The 21,155-nt window shown below is 70.8% G+C and overlaps 1 protein-coding gene across 1 annotated transcript in view; it reads right to left on the reverse strand.

Moving 5' to 3' along the window:
• The window catches only part of NAV1 (neuron navigator 1), a 132,738-nt gene that overhangs the window by 71,949 nt on the left and 39,634 nt on the right, over window positions 1-21,155 (reverse strand). The window contains exons 3-4 of the mRNA XM_054576510.1: window positions 19,925-20,028; window positions 8,592-9,389 (exon numbers count right to left, since the gene is read on the reverse strand). Coding sequence (XP_054432485.1) covers window positions 8,592-9,389; window positions 19,925-20,028 — 902 coding nt within the window. The remainder of the gene's footprint in view (window positions 1-8,591; window positions 9,390-19,924; window positions 20,029-21,155) is intronic.

Below are 21,155 nucleotides of genomic sequence, written 5' to 3' on the forward strand. Positions count from 1 at the left end.
GAGGTCCCCGTGTGGGCCTGCGGGGCTGCGTGCCCCGCAGGGCAGCCGGCTCGGGCTGTGGGTTCCCAGGGCCCAGGCTGTCTCGTGGGCTCTTTACAGCCAGCGAGGTGGGGGATACCCTCCAGCAGCCACGACCCGGACGGAGATCGCCGCCCGCGCTCCGGGCCGGCCCCCACCCGCCCCACTCTCTCCCGACCCACCGCCGGGGGGAGTAAAGGGCGGTCGCTCACACGCCGCCCCCAGCCCATCTGTCCTCCCTCCCAGCCTTGTGTTTCCTACTTCCAGAGATGCTCGAGATGACACACGGTTTTCTTTCTCTTTGGGAGGAGGGAAGACAAGGGTGGGAGTGGGGACAGATCCCCTTCCAATTCTGTCTGGCTCAGGCTGACGGTAGTGTCAGTTTGCAGTCCCTGAACTACAAGCAGCAAGAGGGAGGCCAGAGAAGGGGGGCCCTGGCCTCCCCCACGGCCGACTGACGGCCGCGGGCTGGGAACGGAGGGTCTGTGGGGGGGACGGTGGGAGCCTGACGCCCCCCACCCCCTCCCGCGCCTGTTCCCTCGGCCTCCAGCCCCACCAGGGGGACTCAGTGTCACCTGCCCACGCCCTGAGCGCCTTCGCAGCCTCACATGACTATGAGGACTCAAAATGGACGTGAGTCACGGTCAAAAGTGACCAGAAGCCAGAGCGTAAAACGGCCATCCCCGAATCTCTCAGCCAGGACAACGGAAGGGCTTGTTCAAACTTCGACGCCGGCGCACGTGTGGACAGGTGTGCGCGCCGGCAACCTGGGCGTAGAGTCGCCCAGACGCAGCGGCGGTGGGGTCAGGCCGGGTGGTCGGGACGCAGGCCGGCCAGCCTCCAAATGAGGGGCCCCCAACGGCGCGGCCGCAGGAACGGGGAGCAGCGCCTCTGTGTCCATCCGCCTGGCCGTCCTCAGGCGGCGACCCTCTGCCGGCCCACCTGTGGCTCCGCCTCCGGAGACAGCGCCTTGCTCGGGTCGTCGGGCGCCTGGAGGCTGCCCACTGGTGGAGGGGGATGGGGGATGGAGGATGGGGGTGGGCCCCGCCCCCGCCCTGCGTCGCTGAGCCCCCCGCACGGGCACAGACGCCGATTCCCGCACCGGCAGCGGAACTCGGGGCAACGTGCTCGGGGGCGGCGGTGCCGGGGGGCCACTGGGAACGGGCTGTTCCCAGGCGGAATCTGCGAGCAGCCCCGAAGAGAGGCGCGGGGCAGAGCACGTCGGCACGCCACCCCGAGCGATGAGGAGCAGCCCTGGGAGGACTCCCTGAGCTGGCAAAGGGAGAGGGCAGCGCCCCTCGGAGGGGCATCTGGAGGGGAGCGGTCGGGTGGGAGGGCGCCTTGCGATCCCGGGCAAACCCAGGCAGACAGCGTGCACGCCGACGCGTCTGGTTTCCGCGCCTGAATTCTGGGCGGGACTGTTCTCCCGGGGGGAGGCCCGGCACGCGGGGAAGGACCTGGTGGGGGTGGCGTGACCGAGGCAGGACCCACAGACACCAGAGGGTGGTGCTGGCCGGCCTGGGGGCCCGGGCGGGGGCAGGCGTCAGGGGGCAGGAGCTGTGTTCCCCACCTGAGACGGGGACCCCAGGGGCAGCGGCCGTGTCTGGGCTCCACAGCCAAGGCACAGTGCGGGGGGCAGACGGCTGTCGTTCCCTGGGAACCCCCCGCCCCGTGCCGGCACTGTCTCCCCTGCGGCGCCCACGGTGGCCCACCGCACCAGGGCGGGCCGCCACCACTGGCGGAGAGCAGGTGAGAAGACGGGACCCCGGAGGGGCCGGGCCTCCGCACACGGGCGGCTTGGACCTCGGGCCCGTCTGAGCCCTTCCCTGGGCGCGTGAGCGCTGCCGTCTGTGCCTTCCTCCCGGGACCCCAGGGGGGTGGGGGCGTGACTCCAGACAGCCAGCGCCGCTGCCAACAGCTCGGAGAAACTGGGGGCGTGTACGACTGTGACGGAGATACGATTTCAGCAGGAAACCCAATCTCGAGGCCGAGTGTGGGAACACAGCAGGACTCCGCCCCGGGCCAGGGCCTCGGTGGCACGTTCCTCCCCGCCCCCCTCGGACGCCCGCCCCGAGGCGCAGCCCGCGGGCCCCCCGCCCCCGCCCCAGCACCCTGGCCGCGGCCGGGCCTCGGCTGGTGGGAAACAGTGGGTCAGCGTCCGCCCGCCCTGCACCTGTTCCCCCCCGAGACCAGGGCGGGAGCCAGGGCGTCTTGGCCTCTGTTCCCCCCAGATGTCCTCCCAGCTGTGCGATGAGAGGCCACCGCGAAGGACCTCATGCCTCGGCCCTGGGAGGACCTTTCCAGGACGCCGGGGGCTGCTGGCCAAAGGAAGGACCTGGAACAGGGGCCTGGGGTGCACGGGGACAGACAGGCCCAGGGTCAAGCTTTGGATCCGGGTCCAGGCCAGCCCCGGAGTGAGGACGCTGACGCTCGCAAAGGGCCGGGAACGGAGGCGGCAGGGGCCACAGGGGACGACCTCACTCACACCCGTCTCAGCTCGGCCCGTGAGCTCCTCCGTCTCTGCTCCGTTTCCCTGGCCTGCTGCCTCCCGGCGTCCTGACACAGCCGCCTCCTGGGGGAAGCGCCTGTCCTCTCTCCGGGCGACGGGTCAGGCTCCCCGCCCCCGGCCCCTGGGAGACTGGCTGGTCGCATGGGCTGAGGGCACCGAACGGCGGGCGCGGGCGTCCGCGCCTCGCCACGGGGACGGGGCAGCAGGGCCGGTCTGTGGTGCAAAGGAGGCGAACCAGACGGGAGGAGCGCAGGGAGGCAACAGGAAGGACGCTGAGCAGACGCAGACGCCCCACCGAGCGAGCGAGCGAGCGAGCCAGCTCCCCAGAAACCTGGCTGGCCCCGCCCTGCCGCTGGCAGGAAGGGCCACGGCGGCTGGACAGTCCGCCACCACGCAGGCCACACGGGCTCGGACTCGGGGACCCCCCAGTGCAGCCCCTGCGGGACAGGGGCCCGGGACTCCTCCGCTCCCAGCTCCGAGCCTGCAGGGTTGCGAAAGCATTTGCCTTCGACCCCTGAATAACATCTCAACATGAGGACGGAGCGGGTTTACACAAACACACGCTCTGCTCCACGGGCAGGCACTCGGTGCTCCACGTTGTCAGTCGTCACTCCTGCTGTTCGCCAGGGACTCGGGTCTGCGAGGTCATGCGCAGCCTGAGTCCTAGGGAGGAGGTTCCAGACCTGCTGACGGAGGACGAGCCCTCGACTCGGGCCTCCGGGGCCCCTGGGGGGGTCCCGCAGCTTGGGCAGGGCCCAGGCGCCAAGCGGGGAGGCCTTGCCCCGGGGGCAAGCAGCAGGAGCAGGGCGGGCTCTCCACGCAGCCTGCTGAGCCGCGTGCCGGCCGGGCGGCGGGACAGTGTCCCAGGACGGGGCCGCCCTTCTGTGCGCGCGGCCCTCACTGCAGGCGCGCGGCCCACGGAGGCCAGCGCCAGAGCTGCCACTCAGAATCAGCCGGCTCGGCCGAGACACGCCCGCCCTGTGGCCACAGAATGCATCCTTGGGATGTCAAAAATAGTGTCGAGCGGCTCCGGCCGGGCGGGCCCTGCCGGAGAAGGGCCACGTGTCAAATGCGCTGTGATGAGGACAGCGCTGGCAGCGAGGGCCGGACCCGGACCCACAGGCGGGCTGAGCTGCGCGCTCCCACCCCCACGGGCACCAGGACGGGCTTCCGGGTTGGGGGCGCCCGCCGGGCCCCCCTTTCCCCTGGCTGTGCCGCAGGCGGAGGCAACGACAAAAGGCGAGGGGCCTGAGCCCCCCGCTGCATCCGGGCACACGCGCTGCTGCGCCCGCTGGGCTCACAGCAGTGGCCGTGCCGGCACCTGGCACGTGGGATCCCCCCTTGGCCGCCAGCTGGGGGACAGGCACAGCTCCCGGGGCCTCGCCCCACCTGAACCTCGGGCCCTGAGGGCAGCACGGAGCCGCCAGACGCCGGCTTCCTCTCCGTGAAGGAGGCCCAGGGCCCGGGAGCGCCGGTGTGGGCAGGTAGGGGAGGTGGTGCCGGCCTGGAACGCTGACCAGCTCCGAGGGCCCCTGGGCAGGCCCGGGCCCTTCCTGTGCGGGGAGGCCAGGCCGCGGCTCCGCAGCATCCAACACATCTGGGGAATCCAAACGGGCCGTGGAGGGGTCAGCCAGCACCAACGAGAAACATGTGGTGCGCACTTCCCCTCCACGGGAGGCTCCCACGGGTTTGCAGGCGGAGGGCGGAGCCCACCGGCCAGGACAGGCAGCGGGTGCTGGGAGGCAGATGTGAGGAGGGGGCGGGGGTCCCGGTGGGGGGCTGGGCGGCACCGGGCCCCGGGGTCAGGGGAGCAGGTCCGGCTCCTCCTTCCATCGTCTCATTTTGAAAGAAAGGGTGGCCCGGGAAAGAGATGGGGGTCTGACCTCTGACACAGGAAAGGGGACCACAAAAGGCAGCAGGCGGGCACCCCCAGGCGGGCACCCCAGGAGACAGAAGCTGGGTGCTGCAGCTTCCTGGGAACAGGCGCTTTCCAGGAAGATGAGGGGGTGAGCCCGCGGTCCCTGGGAGTGTGCAGACAGAACACCCACCTGCCCGTGAGGCGACAGAGGGAGTCCTCCCGGCTCGAGGCGGGCGGCGCAGCCGTTCTGCGCTCCGTGGGATCGCGGGGAAGGGCGGGGCGGCGCGCTCTGCAGGAGGAAGGGCTCGCTGTGGGCTGTGCGGGGCAGCGGTGAAGGGAAATGCCGCCCCCGGCGGGGGTGCCGGGCGGCAGGACGGCGCCCCGGGGCTCTCCCAGCCTGCTCACCAGGACCAGCTCTGCCAAGCCCCGCGGAGCAGCCTGCACCTGCCTCCCGGGGGTCGGAGGCCGTAAGGGGCCGGCGCGTGTGCAGACGGACAGGTGCAGAGAAGGGCGAAACGGGAGGTGAGCAGGAGAGAGACAATGTCGGGCGCTGGCCGCCGAGGGCCGGGGCGGGTCAGACACAGACGAGGGAGCCGCCTCGTGCCGGGGGAGCCGGCCTGGCTCAGGGGCCTGCAGGAGGCCCCGACCGACAGCAGGAGCAGGGCCTGGGCCCGGCCCCTGCCGGCGAGAGCGAAGCCGAGCCTGGGAAGCAAGCGTCCCGAACAGGCTGAGAAGACAAGCGTCCTCCTCCGGGCCGAGCTCGAGGCAGGCGGTGGGGGGAGGCCTTCCACGGCGAAGGGCCGAGGCAGTTCCTGTCCACACCTGCAGGCCCACACCGGCCACCACCCTCTCAGCCCAGCTTCCACAAAGGTGCCCCAGCTTGTGCCGGGGGGCGAGCGGGGAGCCCCACGCTCCTGCTAGGCCTGGGGGCCCCGGGGAGGCATCGGGTGGCTCGCGGGGCGGGGCGTGTAACTTGAGGGGCCGGGCCGCCTGCCCCTCGCCGTCTGCTCTGCGCATCAGTGGCCCCTCGACCTGCCGGGCCCCCAGGCCAGGGAACAGAAAGAAAGCCCGCTTTCGAACCCAGGCCTTCCCTCCCCCGACGGCGCATCCCGGGACCCAGTGCACGGCGCCGGCCTGCCCTCGCACGCGCCCCCAAACCCACGGCCACCGGTGGCTCAGAGGCAGAGACCTTCGGGACTCCTCTGAGGGTCTCACTGTTGCCACGGCAACCCCTCTCCGGGGTCCTGGCACCTTGGTGAGGACGTGGCACCGACACCTCCTGCGTCCCGGGTTCCTTGACACCCTGACCTTGGGCTGCCTCACCGCCCCACGCTGTCCCTCTTCCTGGGGATGGTAGGGGGCAATGTTCAGGGAGTTGACAGATGTGCTCTGAGACCCGTGGCCCGGGCTGAGGTGGGGAACGGTGGCCAGGGCTGGAGCGGAGGGGCGCGGCTCCGAGGCCCGGCCGCCTCCTCTGCGCCCCTCCCCGCGGCCTTAGCGGTGAGGAGGAGCCAGGGCATGGTCCCTTCCCCTCAGAGATGCGGACCGGAGTCCCAGAGGAGGCCGCGGAGCTCAGGGCGCCCAGGCAGGGGGCTTGGGGCAGCCGCCCCCGCTCTGCCCCAGATCCGGGGCCTGCACGGCCATGCCCTTGGGCTGCCACCCTCAGCCTCCCTGTCTCGGGGGCTCCCCGGTGGGACCCTGGTGATCTGGCAGCTCTGAGGCGGGGGCGGGGCGGGGCCGCGCCTGGACCATCTGGGCCCCAGCTGATTTCGGGGAGGGACTATCAGGTTTCAGCTGTTCCCTTTCATTCCAGAAAGGCTCTTACTCGGAGCTGCCTCACCCCCTCCCTCGGAAACTGGGTCTTGGCAGCTTCTTGGGGCTGGGCCGGTACCAGGGAGCGAACGTAACCCGACTCCGAGCCTCTCTGCGGGGAACAAACACCCTGTGTCTTCCTTCAGCCGCCAGTGCCAGCGGGGAACATCAGGGCAGCAGCACCCCTGTCCCCAGAGGCCCCCCTGCTCCGCACTGAGGGCCGTCCTGACGCCCTAGAACACCTTCGGGGGCTCTACCGTCCCCATTGGTCAGTCTGGTCTCCACCCACCCCCGCCACCATGGGCCCTCCAGGCCGCGGACAGGACAGCACACGGTTCCAGACGCCCCAGCCCTCCGAGGGGGCCTGGGGGCAGGGCTGCTGGGCCTGGCGAGGTCCCTCTCTCGGCCCGGCCTCCTCGGGAGGGCTGGACCGAGGGGTCTGCCTCCCGCCGTGGCCGGCTGCAGCGGACTGTCTGGCCCTGGGAGCTGCCGACCCGCCTTCTGCCCCAGGGAGGGCGCGTTCCGCGCCCTCCTCGTCCCCCAGGCTGCTGAGAGGCCCCGTCGGGGCACTGTGACAATGCCGGGCAGCAGTGGGGCCCACAGCTCCGCCGCCCTCCCAAGTAAGCTCAGGGCCATTTGTCAGGGCGTCTGTGGCCGCTGCCTCTCGAGAAGCAACTAAGAGGCCTCGTCCAGGGAGCCAGGGCCTGGGGACAGCCGGGACCCGCTCCCTCATCCTGAGGCGGCACAGCCCTGACCTTGAAAACACAGCCATGCCCTCTGCGGTCGGAGTCTTGGGTGCTCCCCTGCATCCCGACGCCTTCCTCTCCTCTGCCTGCCCCCAATCCCGCCACGGGCGCCCCCTCCCCAGGCCTGGTGGGGGTGGGGGTTCGGGGCCGCCTCCAGACGGGCCAGGGCAGGCCTCTCCGCCCCAGCCCACTCCATCGCTGACCCCTCCTTCCCTCCAGGCTGGCCCTCGGGCCTAGAATTCGCCTTCCTCTCATTGTCTGTCTGACGCCCTAGCGGCCCTTGGCGCAGGCTGGCACACCGCGGCGGTCACCGGTGCGTGTCTGCGCCCGCAGCCCCAGCCCTGCTCGCCCCTGCTAAGCCGACAGGCGGCCTCCCCCCACCCGCGAGGCTCCGGACCCTCCCCGGCCCACACCGGAGTCCGGGCTCCCGGGGGACTGCGGCAGGGCCCAGCGGCCTCCCGCACAGCCTTCCCCAGGTCGCCACCCCCTCTGTCCCGTTCCTGGGCCACCGGCCCCTCCTCTGCCGGCCGGTCACTCGGACGCAGCCCCGCCCCCGCACACGCGCGCGACACGCCCCTTCCCAGCCCCCGCGGGGCGGGCACCAGCCTGGTACCCGGGAAGCTCGGTCCCCGGGCGCCCAGAACCCACATCCCCACCACCGCAACACGTCCGCGGAGCCGAGGGGGCCCGCCAGGTCCGGGGCCGTCGTCCCGCGGGCCCGGCGCGGCCCTGCGGGCTCCCGAGGCACCGCGGCCTCGCGTCCTGCAGGCCCCGTCTATCCCTGCCGGGCCGGGGACCCCCGGGCAGTCCGCCGCAGCCCGGGGCCGCGCGGGTGTTCTGCAGGGACCCCAGGCTCGGAGAACAATGGAGCCGCTCTCTGGGCTTCCTCTGCCACAGCGAGCTTTGTTTCCCCCCTCCCCGCGGCGCGGCTTCCGTTAGCCAGAGAGCACCGGCTTCCCAGTCACCCAGGAGGCTGGGGCGGAAGCCCAGACCTTTCTACACTCTCCAAAATCCTGGGGGTTGGGGTTTGGGCCACGGCCGGACGGAGGGATAGGACGCGCGTCCAGATGCGCGCAGCTGCCTGCGCACCCGCCCCCCCGGCGGCCCCAGCCCCGTCCCCTTGCCAGAACCCCCACGCCCGGGATATCCGACCCCTGCTCCCACCGGGGATCCACAGAGGAAGTGGGGCCTCAGCTCTGCTCGGCGCCAGCAGCCTCACATCTGCTTCCCACACACGTGTCCCCTGGATCCTGCTCCCCAGTCCCAGCGATGCTGGGTGCCCGGAGGGGGCACAGACCACAGCGCCGGGGAGGCGACCATCCGCCCCACTTCCACCACTAGGGTTCTGGGGTTTCAGATTCGAGGAGGAGGCTCTGTTCTCGAGAACCTTCGGCCCTGCACCCCATTGTCCAGCCCCGGCTCAAGCAGGCCAGAGCGAGGCTTCCTCCTGGTGACATTTTTAAGAAGGTGCACTTCAGTCACGGGGTCTGGAAGCGGGCCAGCCCTGAACATCTGGGCGCAGTGCCCTCTCCTAACCGGCCTGAGATCTGGCGAGCCCGACCGGGACTGGGGGGGGGGCGCGTCCCCCACACCTTCCCTTGCAGCTGGCGAGGCAATCGGAGGGGGGCGGGGCGGGGGCAGGACTCACCCAGCATCTGGCTGAAGAGCAGCTGCTCTAGGTCCCCCAGCACCGTCACCACGAGCTCGGGGTCCACCTTGAGGAAGGCGCGCTCTTCCTGGCCCTTGGCGGGGGGCGCCGGCCCCGAGCCCTTCTGCGCCTTGGCCTTGCTGGAGAGCAGCTCGTCATCCGACTTGCCATCGTCGCTGACAGCCGCCTCCGGAGCCTTGCTGAGCGGCTTGACCTCGGCGTAGGGGCCGCGCGGGATCCGGCTGGGCTTTCCCAGGCTGGGTGCCAGCGGAGCCAGGGGGGTCTTGGCGCCGCCCGCGGGGCCGCCCTTGGCCTGGAAGAGCGAGTGCTCCGACTTGGACAGCGTCTTGGACATCAGCGGGCCCTCGCGGCCCTTGGACCCCGCCTTGCCCAAGCCCTTGGGCGCCTTGGCCATGTCGTCGCTCCACTCGGGCTCATAGAGTTGCAGCTTCTTCTCCGAGTCCGTGAGGAACGACAGGTTGGTGAGCGACTTCTGCTTGCGCAGGTTGGAGGCAGGCGGCCCGCCGGGCACTCGGCCGTCCACGCTGCCGGACTTGAAGACCTTCAGCTCCGCCGCGCTGGCCTTGGCCATGCCGCCGCCGCCGCCGCTGCCGCCGCCGGGCGCCTTGGCGCGCTTGGGTAGCATGCCTCTGCCGTCCGCCGCCGCCTTCCTCCCCGCGGCCCGGGGCTCGTCCGCGCCCCCGTCGCCGCAGCCGCTCAGCTCCACCTCAGGCTGCGCGCTCTGGACGCTGCCGCCCAGCATTCTGCCCGCGAGGAGCGCATGGACGATCCGCGCGTCTGCGGGCACGGGGCGGGGAGCGCAGGGAGGAGGGGCGGGGGAGGGGAGGGGAGAGAAAGGACGGAAGAAACCGAGGAAGAAGGGAGAGGAAGGGAGAGGAAGGGGGAGGGCGGGGGCGGAGGGAGGGAGGGAGGCAGCGGAGCGGGGGGCGCGGGAGAAGACACGCAAGGAAGGAAGCCGAGGAGAGGAGAGCGCGAGGAAACAGGGGAAGGGGCGGGGTGGAGGAAAAGGGGCGGGCGGGGAAATACAAATTAAAATGTAAAAATCAATCAAAGGAAGAACGGGAGCCCCGAAGCCCGGCCCCGCCTGCCCCCGCCCCGGGGTCCCGGGGCGCACAGCGCGGCGCCCTCTGCGCTCCCCGCCCGCCGCCCGCCCGCTGGAGCCGGGGCTGCGGCAGCGGCAGCGGCTCGAGGGCGGGCGGAGGGAGGGAGGCGGCGCGAACGGGGAGGGGAGGAGTGTGCGCAGGGGCGGGTGGGGGCGAGGGCTGCGTCTATTTCTGGCTCCGAGGGGGTGGTATTTGCAGCGGAGAAGCAGGGGCGGATGAGTTGGGGTACCCGGGGCTGGGGGGGGCAGCGATGACGGACGCATGGGGGGGTTTCGCTCGCTTTGGGCGCAAAGGGACGGGTGGCTCCCCGCAGCCTGGAGGGGGTGGGCAGGATGCGCTGAGGAGACGTGAGGGCGCAGGTAAAAGGGGCTGAGACAGCAGCTGGGGCAGGAGCCAGAGTGGGCGCCCGGGGCCTGGGGCCGGCCGCCGGGCGGGGGTGGGGAGGTAATACCGAGGTTGCTCGCTCGTGGGTGCCCACCCAGGAGAAGTCCCTGTCGCCCCTGGTTCAGCCTCTGAGGCGCTGGCTCCTCCCTCCCCCACCCCCACCCCCGCCCCCAGGGGCTTGGACAGACAGGGCCTAGGACTGACGGGGGAGGGGTGCAGGGCATCGAGGGAAAAGGCTAGTTCTTGGGATCAGGAGATGGGGTGCCCGTTCCCATTGACTGCGTGACCTTGTCAAAGCCACCGTGCCGCCGGGCTCTGACTTCTCCAGTGGCGGTGATGCCCACCGCGCCCACCGCGCCCACCGCGCCCGTGGGGGACTTGCACGCGGGAGGTGCGGGGCCGACGCCGGGAAGCGGGGTGAGGCCGGCACGGGCTCCTTGCCTGCCCGAGCTCAAGGGGGGCTGCCCCCGGGCCCGCGGTGGGGGAGACTGCGCGGGGCAGAGGCAGCCGTGTGCGTGGCGCTGCCCCTCCGTGAGGGGACGATGCCCATCCTCCCTCGGTCCCCCGAGCCACGGCCAGGTTGCCTGAGCGAGAGGGGCTGAGACGCTGGAGGGGGGCTCTGAAGGCGAGGCCGGCTCCAGGGGGGCAGCCCCGGCGGTAAGGCCCCCGGGCCCTCGGCGAGTCTCGGGTCATCAGGCTGCCCGCCCGCCCTCCCCCACGTGGCGCCCTCTGGCCCTCTCTCCCCTTCGCCCAGAATCTGAGAGGCCGTGTGCCCGCACCTTGAGTTCATGCCTTCCCCTCGCGCTCGCCTTCACGCGAGGACCCACGTGCGTCCGTCCGTCCGTCTCCCCCACTGGCCCCGGAGCCACCACATGCGAACGGTGCCCCCGCACCTTGCATGGGGCACGCACTGCAGCGGGGGGTTACACGGACGGGGAGGCCCGGACCCCTCCTGACCCTGTGTTTGGCGGTGCCTCCGCCTTCCCTCACCCAGGGCTGGGCTGGGAGACCGCGAACCCCCGTTACGGGCCCCAGCGGGGAGGCCGGCTCCCTGCCGCGCCGGAGCTCCCCAGCAGAGCGGCGTTTGGTAAGAGGCGCGGACCCCCGGCCGGGCCTCGGGGATGCAGAGTCCACCCTCGGGGCGTCGGTGTGCGGCAGGGAGTGCGGGACAGACGAGGACCTGGGGAGGCAACAGCCCCGTCCCCGGGGAAAAGCCGCGTCACACATGCCACGCGTTCACCCAGGTGAGACACACGCAGGTGTGTGTGTACCAAGCGCGAGAGCGACAAGAGGGAGGCGGGGCCGGCAGAGCAGGGAGCTCCAGCTGGGGGCTTAGAGGGCGAGGAGGGGGCACGGGTGGAGGAAGTCGGGCGGGCCCAGGACGAGGCCCCACCAGGGAAGGGCAAGCCAGGGGTGCAGGGCAGGCGGCCGCAGGCTGCAGGGCGCGGAGGAGAGGCCCGCTGAGCGAACATTCGCCGGGGGTCCTCGGGCCCAGGGCACGGTGCCGCGTGGCCCCGGGGCCTGTGTCCAGCACTTCGGAGGCTCCGGGTGGAGCCAGGGCTCGTGGCCGCAAATGACAAGCCGTCAGGACTGGTTAAAGGGACTGAAGCGGTGCGTGCCAGGACCTGAGCTGGCACAGGGGGCGCCCCAAGGAGGAGCCAGTCCTGAGGTTTCCTCTCTGGGCACACGAGCCACTCACGGTCCTGCCCAAACCCGAGATCCCGGCCCAAGGAAGGACTCGAGCCCCGTCATCGGCGCCCAATCTCTGGGCCTCCAGGGCCTTCCTGGGAATGAGATCACAGTCACCTCCGAGCGCCTCGTCCGCACCCAGCGCCACCCTCTCCTTCGCCGGAGACACACGCTCCACCCATCACGAGGCAGGCTCGCCTTTCCTGGAAAGAGCCACCCAAGACCCTGGGGACACACGGGCTCTGATCGGCCCGCGACGGTGGTTCCTGCTTGTTGCCTATCTACGGGGTCTTCTCCTGCGTGTGCATTCACCGCCCCCGCGCAGACAGGGAGGAAGGGACGGTGGCCCCTGGCCGGAAGGTCCAACCCCTCCGCGGTCCTGCTGTGGGCGGGGCTCGGCGCTCTCCCCCCCGCGCCCCCCGTGGGCTCGCACCCCATCTCTCCAGCAGCCACGGCGGCAGGTTCGCGCGCATCGCGTTCGTCCTTGGGACTCGGACGTCCCGCCCCTGAATGCCCGCGGCCTGGGGACCCGCTCTTCCTCTCCCCCTGGTTATCCGACTCCCTCACCCCCTCTCTTTATCCCCCCTTGTTCCTCTGTGCCTCCTCTCCAGGGGTGTCACCCCAGACCCCACGGCCCTCCCCGTCCTCCCAAAACAGCTCCTGAAATCCTGCCTCAACGGGGCGGGGGCACGAGCCGCCGCCACGCCCTCTAAACCCCACACCTGCTTCTGAAAGAATCGCCTGTCAGTTGATGAGACAGAAGAGACCTCCAGGCTCCTCCGACGGGTCCATTCAGCGGGGGTCCCCTCGAGTGCCGTCCCCCCTCTGCCCGCAGGCCCCCTTCCCTGGTCACTCTCTAAAGGGTCTTGCTACGGCCACATGCCGGTCCCTTTAACCAGCCCTCTCGGCAGGCTGGGGCCGGCAGACGCTCCCTCCTGCGGCCTCGCCGACTGGGGCTCTGTCCTGTTCCTTCCGCTTCCCCTGAGTTTCCCACGATGCCCTGCGGCCGCGGGAGGCTCTGCTGCCGTGGCGACAGCCGCTCTCAGCACCTGCCCGTAAAGCCAATGTGTGCCGCTTGTCTCCCCGAGTCCCAAAACGACAGGGGCCACCCCTGTCACCCCATCCCCAAAGCCCTGCCCACTCGTAGGGCAGATGGGCCGCAGGGAGGTGCTGCCAGGTCTGCGGAGCGAGGGGGAGCGGGGCAGGGCGGGGCGGGGGTGCTGGGTGCCTGCAGAAGGGGACCCGGTCCTGCCCAGTTTCCACGGGGCCGGGGGCGGGGGAAGAGGCTGCTTTAGAATCACGCAGGTCCCCAATCCCCGGCTTCCCTGCACCTGCTCAGTCCCTCCCCCACCCTGTGACGGGGGGCGGGGGGGGGGCCGGCGGGCCCGGGGGATGAGCCATGTGACTCGACCCCATCCTTTGAGCGACAGCTTCGACAGTCTGAGGAGTGAGTGATGGTGCAGGTGCGGAGCCCAGGAAAGGTGCGCCGGGAAGTTTCACTTCCTCTCCCTGCGACTCTCGGAGGGGCCCAGGCTGTCCGGGGGGCGGGGGCCTGGGGGCGCAGCCACTGGATTGGGTGAGGCTTGCGGTGGGCGGGGAGAGAGGAAGAGACCGAGTGAAGGAGGGCAGGGCAGGGCTGCCCCGCCCACCCCGTTGACCTTGGAGGGCTGACCTTGAGGGCAGTGGAGGGGGGGGCTACGGGAGCCTTGGAGTCGGGAGGGGCTCTGCTGGCCGGAAGACTGGTCAGACTCTGGCCGCATGTGCAGCCCCGGCTGAGGAGCCGCGGCGGCTCAGGGGAGACGGGGACTCGGGAGGACCCCAGGGGCCTGGCCAGGCAGCAGGAGGCGGGAGCCGGCTTCGCCCAGAGCGGGCGACTGGCTTTGGAGGGCGCGTCCGGGGGCTCGGTGCCCAGCCCTCCGTGCGCCTCCGCTGACCCTGCGCCACGCGGCGGCCCCTCGGACACCGCCCAGCGCCCGTGGCCGGCGGCCTGTCTTCGCTAGGCTGTGTTTCCGCCGTGGGTCGGTCCACAGATGCCGGGCGAAGCTTCCTCCGAACCCACTGCAGCCCTCGGGGCACAGGGAGCCCTCGGGACGTCTGGTGAGGGACAGCAGGTGAAGCGCACGCTACGTGACTCCGAGCCTGTGCGTCTGGGACGTCAACAGCTGCGACCTTTCGGAAGCCGTGGTCAGAGTCGGCGCCACTGGCACGTGGCGGGCAGCCGGGCCCCGGGCGGCCGGCACAGGCCCCTCTCTGCCCCAGGACTTCAGGGGGCGCCCTCGGCGCACGTCCCAGCCGAGATCCTCCCCTCCCCTGTCTGCGCTCTGCTCCGAGGTGCAGGCAGAGAACCCCCACCTCTGGGGGACGGGGTGGGAGTGGGCAGGGTGTCCTTGGGGAGCCCGGCACAGGGGGCAGGCCCCGCTGGAACTTGAGCCCCACCCTCCGCCCGCTGGGGGAGAACAGGGGCTGGGGACACAGTGTCCGACACGGAGGCAGCAGCCGCTCACACCTCCTCCGGGGAGCCCTCCCTGATTGACCCGCTGGTGGCCACCTTCTCTTTGCCGGGCGTTGGTCACTGAGGCCTCTGCAGGGCCTGGCTCTGTCCCAGGGTTGGGGACTTTCCTTCTGGGCCACAAGCTCGGGCGTGGGGGCTCGGCAGAGACCGGCCGTCTGTCTGGCTGGTGGGGACGGGGCTCGGGGAACCGAGGCGGGGTTGGGCCAGAGCCGCGGGCCTCCGTCTGCTCCCTGACCCGGCTCCCTCGGGGACAGCGTCCGGGGGGCAGGCGTGCTCAGACATGCTGACCGCCGGCCCACATTCCTGGGTGCTGAGGCAGCCCCAGCCCACCCGCAGCCCCCCATCCCAGCCTCTACCCAGCAGCCCGCCCGGGGTGCAAGGTGCGAAATTGGGGGGCGGAGACCAGACCCAGAGATGGAAAACAAGGCACCTGCGGTCACGTGAGGCAGCAGGCCTGGAGCCTGAGGACACCGTCCGCTGCAGGACGGCCGGGCTCTCTGAGGCCGCCCCTGCCTTCAGGGCCGGTGCCCTGGGCTGAGTAGCTGAGCGACAGCTCCACCCGAGGGTTCAGGCTGCACCCAGCGGAGTGGGCGCCGTGGCGACGACCCAGGGTCCTGGGCTGGGAGGTCCTACGTGGGGCCGGGCTGCGGCTCTTGCCTCGGCCCCCAGGCCGGCATGGGGGTCTCCCTCGGCAGCGGTTCTGGGTTCTCCTCCCTTTCCTTCTTCTGAGGAGGCCCAGGATGGTCCGTGCTGGGGCCTCCCTTCTGCGAAAGCCAGGGCCCCCAATCTCCCGTGGGTCGCGGGTCTCTGATTCGGTCCCCTCCGCCCCGCCCAGATGCGCCTTCCTTAGACAGGACCAGCCCGGAGCAGGTGTCACGGTGGCAACGGGCCCGCGAGGGGGCCCTTTCGGCAGGACGGGTTGGGGGGAGTGTGCGCGGCTGGGCCCGTGTGTCGCAGGGAGACGCGGAAGCTGCCTGGGAGCATGTCCTCCAATACGGGCACAAACGCGACGCAAACCTGACCTGTGCACATCCACGCAGAGCTGCTCACTCTGGGGTCACTGACCCCAACGCCAAGTGGGACCTCAAAGACAACCTCACGCGGCAGCGTTCTGCCTTCGGCCGGAGCCGGCCAAGGGAGCCCAAACACCCGACGCAGAAAACCACAGGGCCCGCCCTGAGGTTGCCTGCCCAGCCCGTGGCGGCCGCCCTGTGCCCTCAGCCCGGATCCCGCGAGCGCGTGAAGCCAACCACCAAACGCGGGTTTTGTGTCGGGGAGACGTCGTGGGCCCGGCACGGCCGTCCTCGCTGTCCCTGTTGGCACCTCCGTGCTTCCTGAGGTTTCGCAGGTTTATCAACGAGGCGTTGAACCTCACAGAGCTGTGCCATGGATCCGTGTTAACTCCGTGCGTTTTAATAGAATAATCGCTGGCAATTATGCGGCGTATAAAAACGGCTGTGCAGACGTTAGGAACGTGGCAGTGCGCTGGGTGGGCGTTTCAGCACCGGAGTGAGAACTTCCCGTCCCCACGACAGGATGTCATCGCTGCCCGTAGGACCGGGGGCAGCTATTCTCAGCACTCAGTCTTCCGGGTTAGGCGTCTCTGTCACCTCTCTCTCCTCCAGGCGGGTGCCCAGGGCTCCTTCTGCGTCAGCCCAGCAGGAGCCTCTCAGTGGGGAACCGTCATCCTCATCACGAAGGTGGGGGGCCGGGGTCCAGCCTCTGCCCACTCGGTGGCAGGGAGGGAAGCCTCGGGAGCACTGGCTTGGGGACGGCCCCCCGCAGACGAAGCCCCGGTGGGCTCCGCGCCTGCCCCGCGCCTTTGCCTCTCGGATTCGGAGAAGACCGGCCGCCCTTTGCCCAAGAGGCGGGACGGACGCCTGGGTGTCCTCAGGACAGCCGTTGAGGACAGGCTTCTCCCCTCTGGTCACCCCACGGCCCCTCCCGGCCCCCCGGCTCCCTCCAGCAAGGCCAGGCCTGCCGGGCTCGGTGCCGCCCTCCGGGGCCCAGCTGCGTGGGCGTGTCCCCTAACGGTTCCCTGCGACGTGGGCGTGTCCATCACAGCGCTTCCCGCACAACAGGCAGCAGCCTCGGCCACCAGGCCCCAGGCGCCCTCCACGCACCTGCAGGGCGTGCGGAATGCCCACAGGGCCTCCGGGTGGCGGTGCTGCTGTCACCCGGAGGCACAGGGCACCTGGCACAGGTGCGACGCAGAGCCACGGTCGGGGGTCGGGGGGCGTCCGACACCCACGGTGTGGAGGGTCCGAGGTGCTGTGCCCGGGCGGGGTCAGGGAAGCCGCCATGACGGGCAGCTGCTGCCTTTGGGTTCTTCTCGCCTCTGTCCCAGCTCCCAGAAGCCCACCTGGTCCCCGGCGGTGACGGTTCACCAAGCAGGTCCCCAGACGCCTGCGCAAGCCCCTGCCCCACGGGGCCCTGGCCCGGGTGAGCCCGGGGAAGACGGCCAGCGCCAGCGGCACCGGGGGCGGCCCATGCTCTCCCGCCCATCGTCTGCGCGCCCTCTCTGCGTGGACGGCTGGGACGGGGGCTCAGCCCTGCCCGGAAGCCCCCCGAGGGCAGGGGGCGCAGCCGCGTGAGCTCAGCACGAAATGCCGCTGCCCCGGGACCCAGAGCAGCGGTGGCGTCTGGGGCCAGCTGGGCGGCGAGAGGTGTCGGCGGGCTGTGCTCACCGGCCGGTTCCCCCCACTTGGCAGAGCAGGCGGAGCTTGAACACTGAACCGGGAGGCGTGGTGAGTGCCGGCAGCAGGTGGGGGTGACACCAGACGAGCGTGACCTTCTGACAAGTCTGGACTCCAGTCCGGGCGCAGCGCCCGGCCGTGTGTCCCCAGACAAACTAGCTTACGTGACCACTCTGAGCCGTCCCCTCGCCCGTCTGAGGACCACAGAGCCCTGCCAAGCGCTGTGCAAGGCGCGCGAGGAGAACGTGGCGGGGCGCGCTGCTCAACGCGCCCTGCGCATAGTAGGGAGTCAGTAAACGGCAGTCGCCCTCACCACGCGGTCACGCGGGAGGCAGTGGTCACCTGCGAGCGGACTGAGCGGTCCCTGCAGCGTGCCGCACAGACTTCGTCCGAGCTGTGGCTTCCCGTGTCCTTTGATGCCACGTCACCCGCGGCCCGGGGCGCTCGGACGTGGCCTGAAGATCCCTGAAGAGCGCTGGGCGTGGGCACGGCCCGGGCCCCCAGGAGCCAGAGGAAGCTCCCCGGCGGAAGCGACAGCCCCCGGAGCATGCTCCGCCCGGCCCAGGGCACACTGGGGCCACACGTTTCCTCGGAGGCGAGCCCGTGCCCACTCCCAAGTCCGCGAGACACGAAGCGCTTCGCTGCGGCTGATGGCAGAGCCCGCTCCCCGCGGGACGGGGACGCAGCAGGGAGCGGGTCCGGCGTGAGGACAGGCTCCGTGCCCCGCCACGCTGCACGTGGGGCCTCTGTGAGGGCACGTGTACCGGGAGGCTCCGCCGTCCCCGCGACACGCGTTCCGATGAGGCAAGTCCCCTCATTCCTGTCCCCTTAGCGCTCCTTCAAACGTGCCGCGGCGTGGAAGCAATTAAGGGCCTGTCCCCGGCGGCCTTTCGGAGCCTCCCCGCACGCAGCCGCACACGTGTGGGCACAGATGTGCTGCCGGGCTCCGCTGGGCTCCCCAAACGAAGACCTGGCGGCGGCCCGGGCACGGCGTGGTGCCGCCCGCCCTCCGGGAGGCCAGCCAACACTCCCGACGGTTTGCTGAACGCACGAACGCATAGAGGAATGCGCAAGCCACGCCCCGAGTGAAGGCGGAGGGTGGGGGGCGCAGGGCACACATGGGAGCCGTCCTGTCTCCTCTGTCCTCTCGGCTGTTCCCTTGTGGCCCAGCAGACAGGATGGGCTCCCCCACCAAGCACGGGCAGGACCCAAATCCCCCCCATCCCAGCGGTCAGAGAGCCACAGCCGCGATGGGTCACCGCGACGACCGGCCGGCTCTCTGCGCACACCCTCCCCCGCCGTTCTCAGGAGCCTCGAGGAAGCCCACCTCCCAGGGCCCTGCCCCCTGCCCCGCGGGGTCACAGATGCTTCCAGACGGAGCTGGTGAGGTGTCTTCCCCCTGACAAGCCCGGGGGGCTCCTAGCTCCCCTGCCCGGCACATCGGAGCGGCCGGTGGCGACCCCTGGCTCTAGCCATGTGGCACACAGAAGGAAGCCATTATGCTCACAGAGCTCCGATGTAAAAATAGAGACATAGTTTCCCAGTTACCACACTCTAATTCGGATGGCTTCCCGCTGCCAGCGAAGCTGGGTTTCCTTCTGTCCCCTGCCACGCCCCACTCCTGCAGGGTGTCTCCTTCTGTGGGGGGCGGGGGTTTGCTGCTGTTTCAGCGCCGGGTCTCTACCCCGCCCCCCCCCCACAAGGCCTGCTGGGGCGGAGTGAGGGGCCGCTCTGCTCTGGGGGTTACAGCGGCTCTCAGTCGCTGCTGGAGCCCAGGCCTGCAGACGGCTCGAAAGGACCCAGTTCCCCGGCCGAGAGGGACAGCTGGCCGAGGACAAGGAGGCCGGGATGACCCCCCCGCCGGGCCCAGGGACGTCGGGGCGGGCCGTGTCCCCTGCCCCGCGGGGCCTGCTGGAGCGGGGCACTGAGCTGGAGGGGCGGCGACTGAGGGTCTGCCACAAGCAAGCTCACGCCTCTCCCGGGACAAGTGTCCCTCTTTCTGCAAAACCAGAGGAGAGAGCTTCTCCCCGCAGCGGGGAGTGTCCCGCCACCCTGGAGTGGGTCCCAACGGTCCCGCGGGCAACTCTCTGAGGCTGCAGGGAGGTCGACAACCCCTGAACCTGCTTCGAGCTCCCAGGAGCCTGACCGGCTCAGCCCTGGCTGCTGCGGCTCAGTGGGGTGGGTGTTGTTCTGCAAAGCCAGCGGTCGCCGCCGGTTCGGTTCCCAGCCAGGGCTGCAGGTTCGGCGCCCCACCCCCACCGTCGGAGCCACCGATCAATGTTTCCTTCCATCTCCTTCTCCCTCCCTCCCTTCCCCCTCTCTAAAAATAAATATATAAAATCTTTAAAATTTTTTTAAAAAAGAGCCCGAGCCACTTAGGACCTGCGATTTGCTGGGTCCCTCACTCGAGACGCCTCCTGAGCCGCGGGCGGCCTGGCCTGGGACCGCGTCTCTGCCCTCCCTGGACATCGCCACTTCCGGCAAGCCTCACACTCTGGCTCCTGAGGCCCAGTTAACAGCACAGCCTGCTCCCGGGGATGGGCTGCCACTCAGGATGCCCCGGGAGGTGGCCGGCCCTGCGAAGCCCGTCGAAGGCGGCCCCGGGGCAGGAAGCCGTGGCAGCAGGGAGCAGGGGCCTGCGCGGCGGGCCTGGGCCCTGCCTGCCGCCGGCTCCGTGCTGCCGGCAAGGTCTCCCGTCACCGCCTCGGCGGCCCCCGCAGCCTGGCACGGCGTGGCCCCCGCTGGCCACCCTCCCGGCCTGGCCCAGAAGGGCTGCTGCACCGGAGGCCCAGCCCCAGGCTGAGTCGGGCCCCGCAAGGGCTCAGAGGGTGTTCGCGGCTGGCGCCCCGCAGCGAAGTGCTGGCCTTGAGCGTCCAGGCGCACGGGGCCGCCCGCCCCAGGAGGGGGTCCTTCTCCCCGACCACTTACCCACGCCGGAGAAGCCGTCCTCAGCCCTGCTGGGGGGCGTGCAGTAGCCATCCAAGGCCCAGCCGCCCTGGGGCAGGGGCCCGGGTTCGAGGTCCGTCTGCAACCTGTGGGACGGAGAACCGTGGTCACTCATGGCCTTGGAGCCTCTCCATGGGGCTGGGAGGACCCCTGAACCTGGGTCTCTCCTGCTGGGACGTGCACCGCCGCCCTGGGCCCCCCGGACAGGCACGTGGCCACGTGTGCACTGGGGGGCAGCGTGTCTCTGGGCAGAATGGGGCTGAGGATGGGGGAGCCCCTGAGAGCACAGACCCCCCAAACACGGGGCACAGGGGCCTCGGGCGTGCATGGACGACAGCCGTGCATTCACACAGGGAAGTGCTGTCCGAGCTGAGGTCACTGACTCCGTGTGACAGCCGGGGCAGGGGGCACAGGCCCCAGGCTCGCCCCCCTCCAGGGGGCGAGGGAGGCAGGGGGCAGAGGCAGGGTCAGCTTGGGCCCCTCATGCCTCCGGCCACCCGTGGCCACAGCAGGCAGGGCAGGGCGGTCACTGGGCCCCAGCTCCAAGTGCAGGCCCAGCTCTGGCCCCGGCCGCTCCCAGGAACAAAGGCTGGGCGAGCGCTCATTACAGACAATTACCCTGGGCTCTGGGAGCCGCCCGCCCGCCTCCCGCTGTCTCCAGCTAAATGGGCCTTTGGCAGCTGGGCCGAGGGGGAGGGGAGGCCTGTGCAGGCAGGAGGGGAAGCGGATCCGGTCCTGGGGGCCCTGCCACAGGCAAGGCTCTCTCTCCAGTTTCCACTTTAACACCTGGACGGCCGGGCGGCTGGCTCAGCGCCACCGTCAACGGGCCGGGTGACAGGGCGCAATCGCTTTCCATCTCTGCACCTCATTACGGGGTGGAGGCCGTGAGCCCGGAGGCCCAGGCCCGTCTGCCGGTCTCGAGCTGATCTGCGGGCCGGGGCACGTGCAGCCGGGAGGACCCACGGGCGGGCAGGTGCCCGGACGTTCCAGGGGCGAGAGAAAGCGCGAGGTCAGGCCCGCACGTTTCCCTGGACGGCAGCCCGTGCGTGAAGAGCAGGCACAGGCTGACCCAGAGCAGGTGGGCCCCCACCAGCATGAGCAACGGGAGTCGTCTGCTGCCGCTGTGACAATGCGGGGCGAGGGGGGTCCTGCCCAAGGGCCGGGGCCTCCAGACCCCGGACGACGCGGAGCGGGGCGGCGGTCACCTGCCAAG

This window comes from Pteronotus mesoamericanus, unplaced genomic scaffold (assembly GCF_021234165.1).
Source record: "Pteronotus mesoamericanus isolate MK-2021 breed Mesoamerican mustached bat unplaced genomic scaffold, CSHL_Meso_final contig_347, whole genome shotgun sequence".
NCBI classification, from domain to species: Eukaryota; Metazoa; Chordata; class Mammalia; order Chiroptera; family Mormoopidae; genus Pteronotus; species Pteronotus mesoamericanus.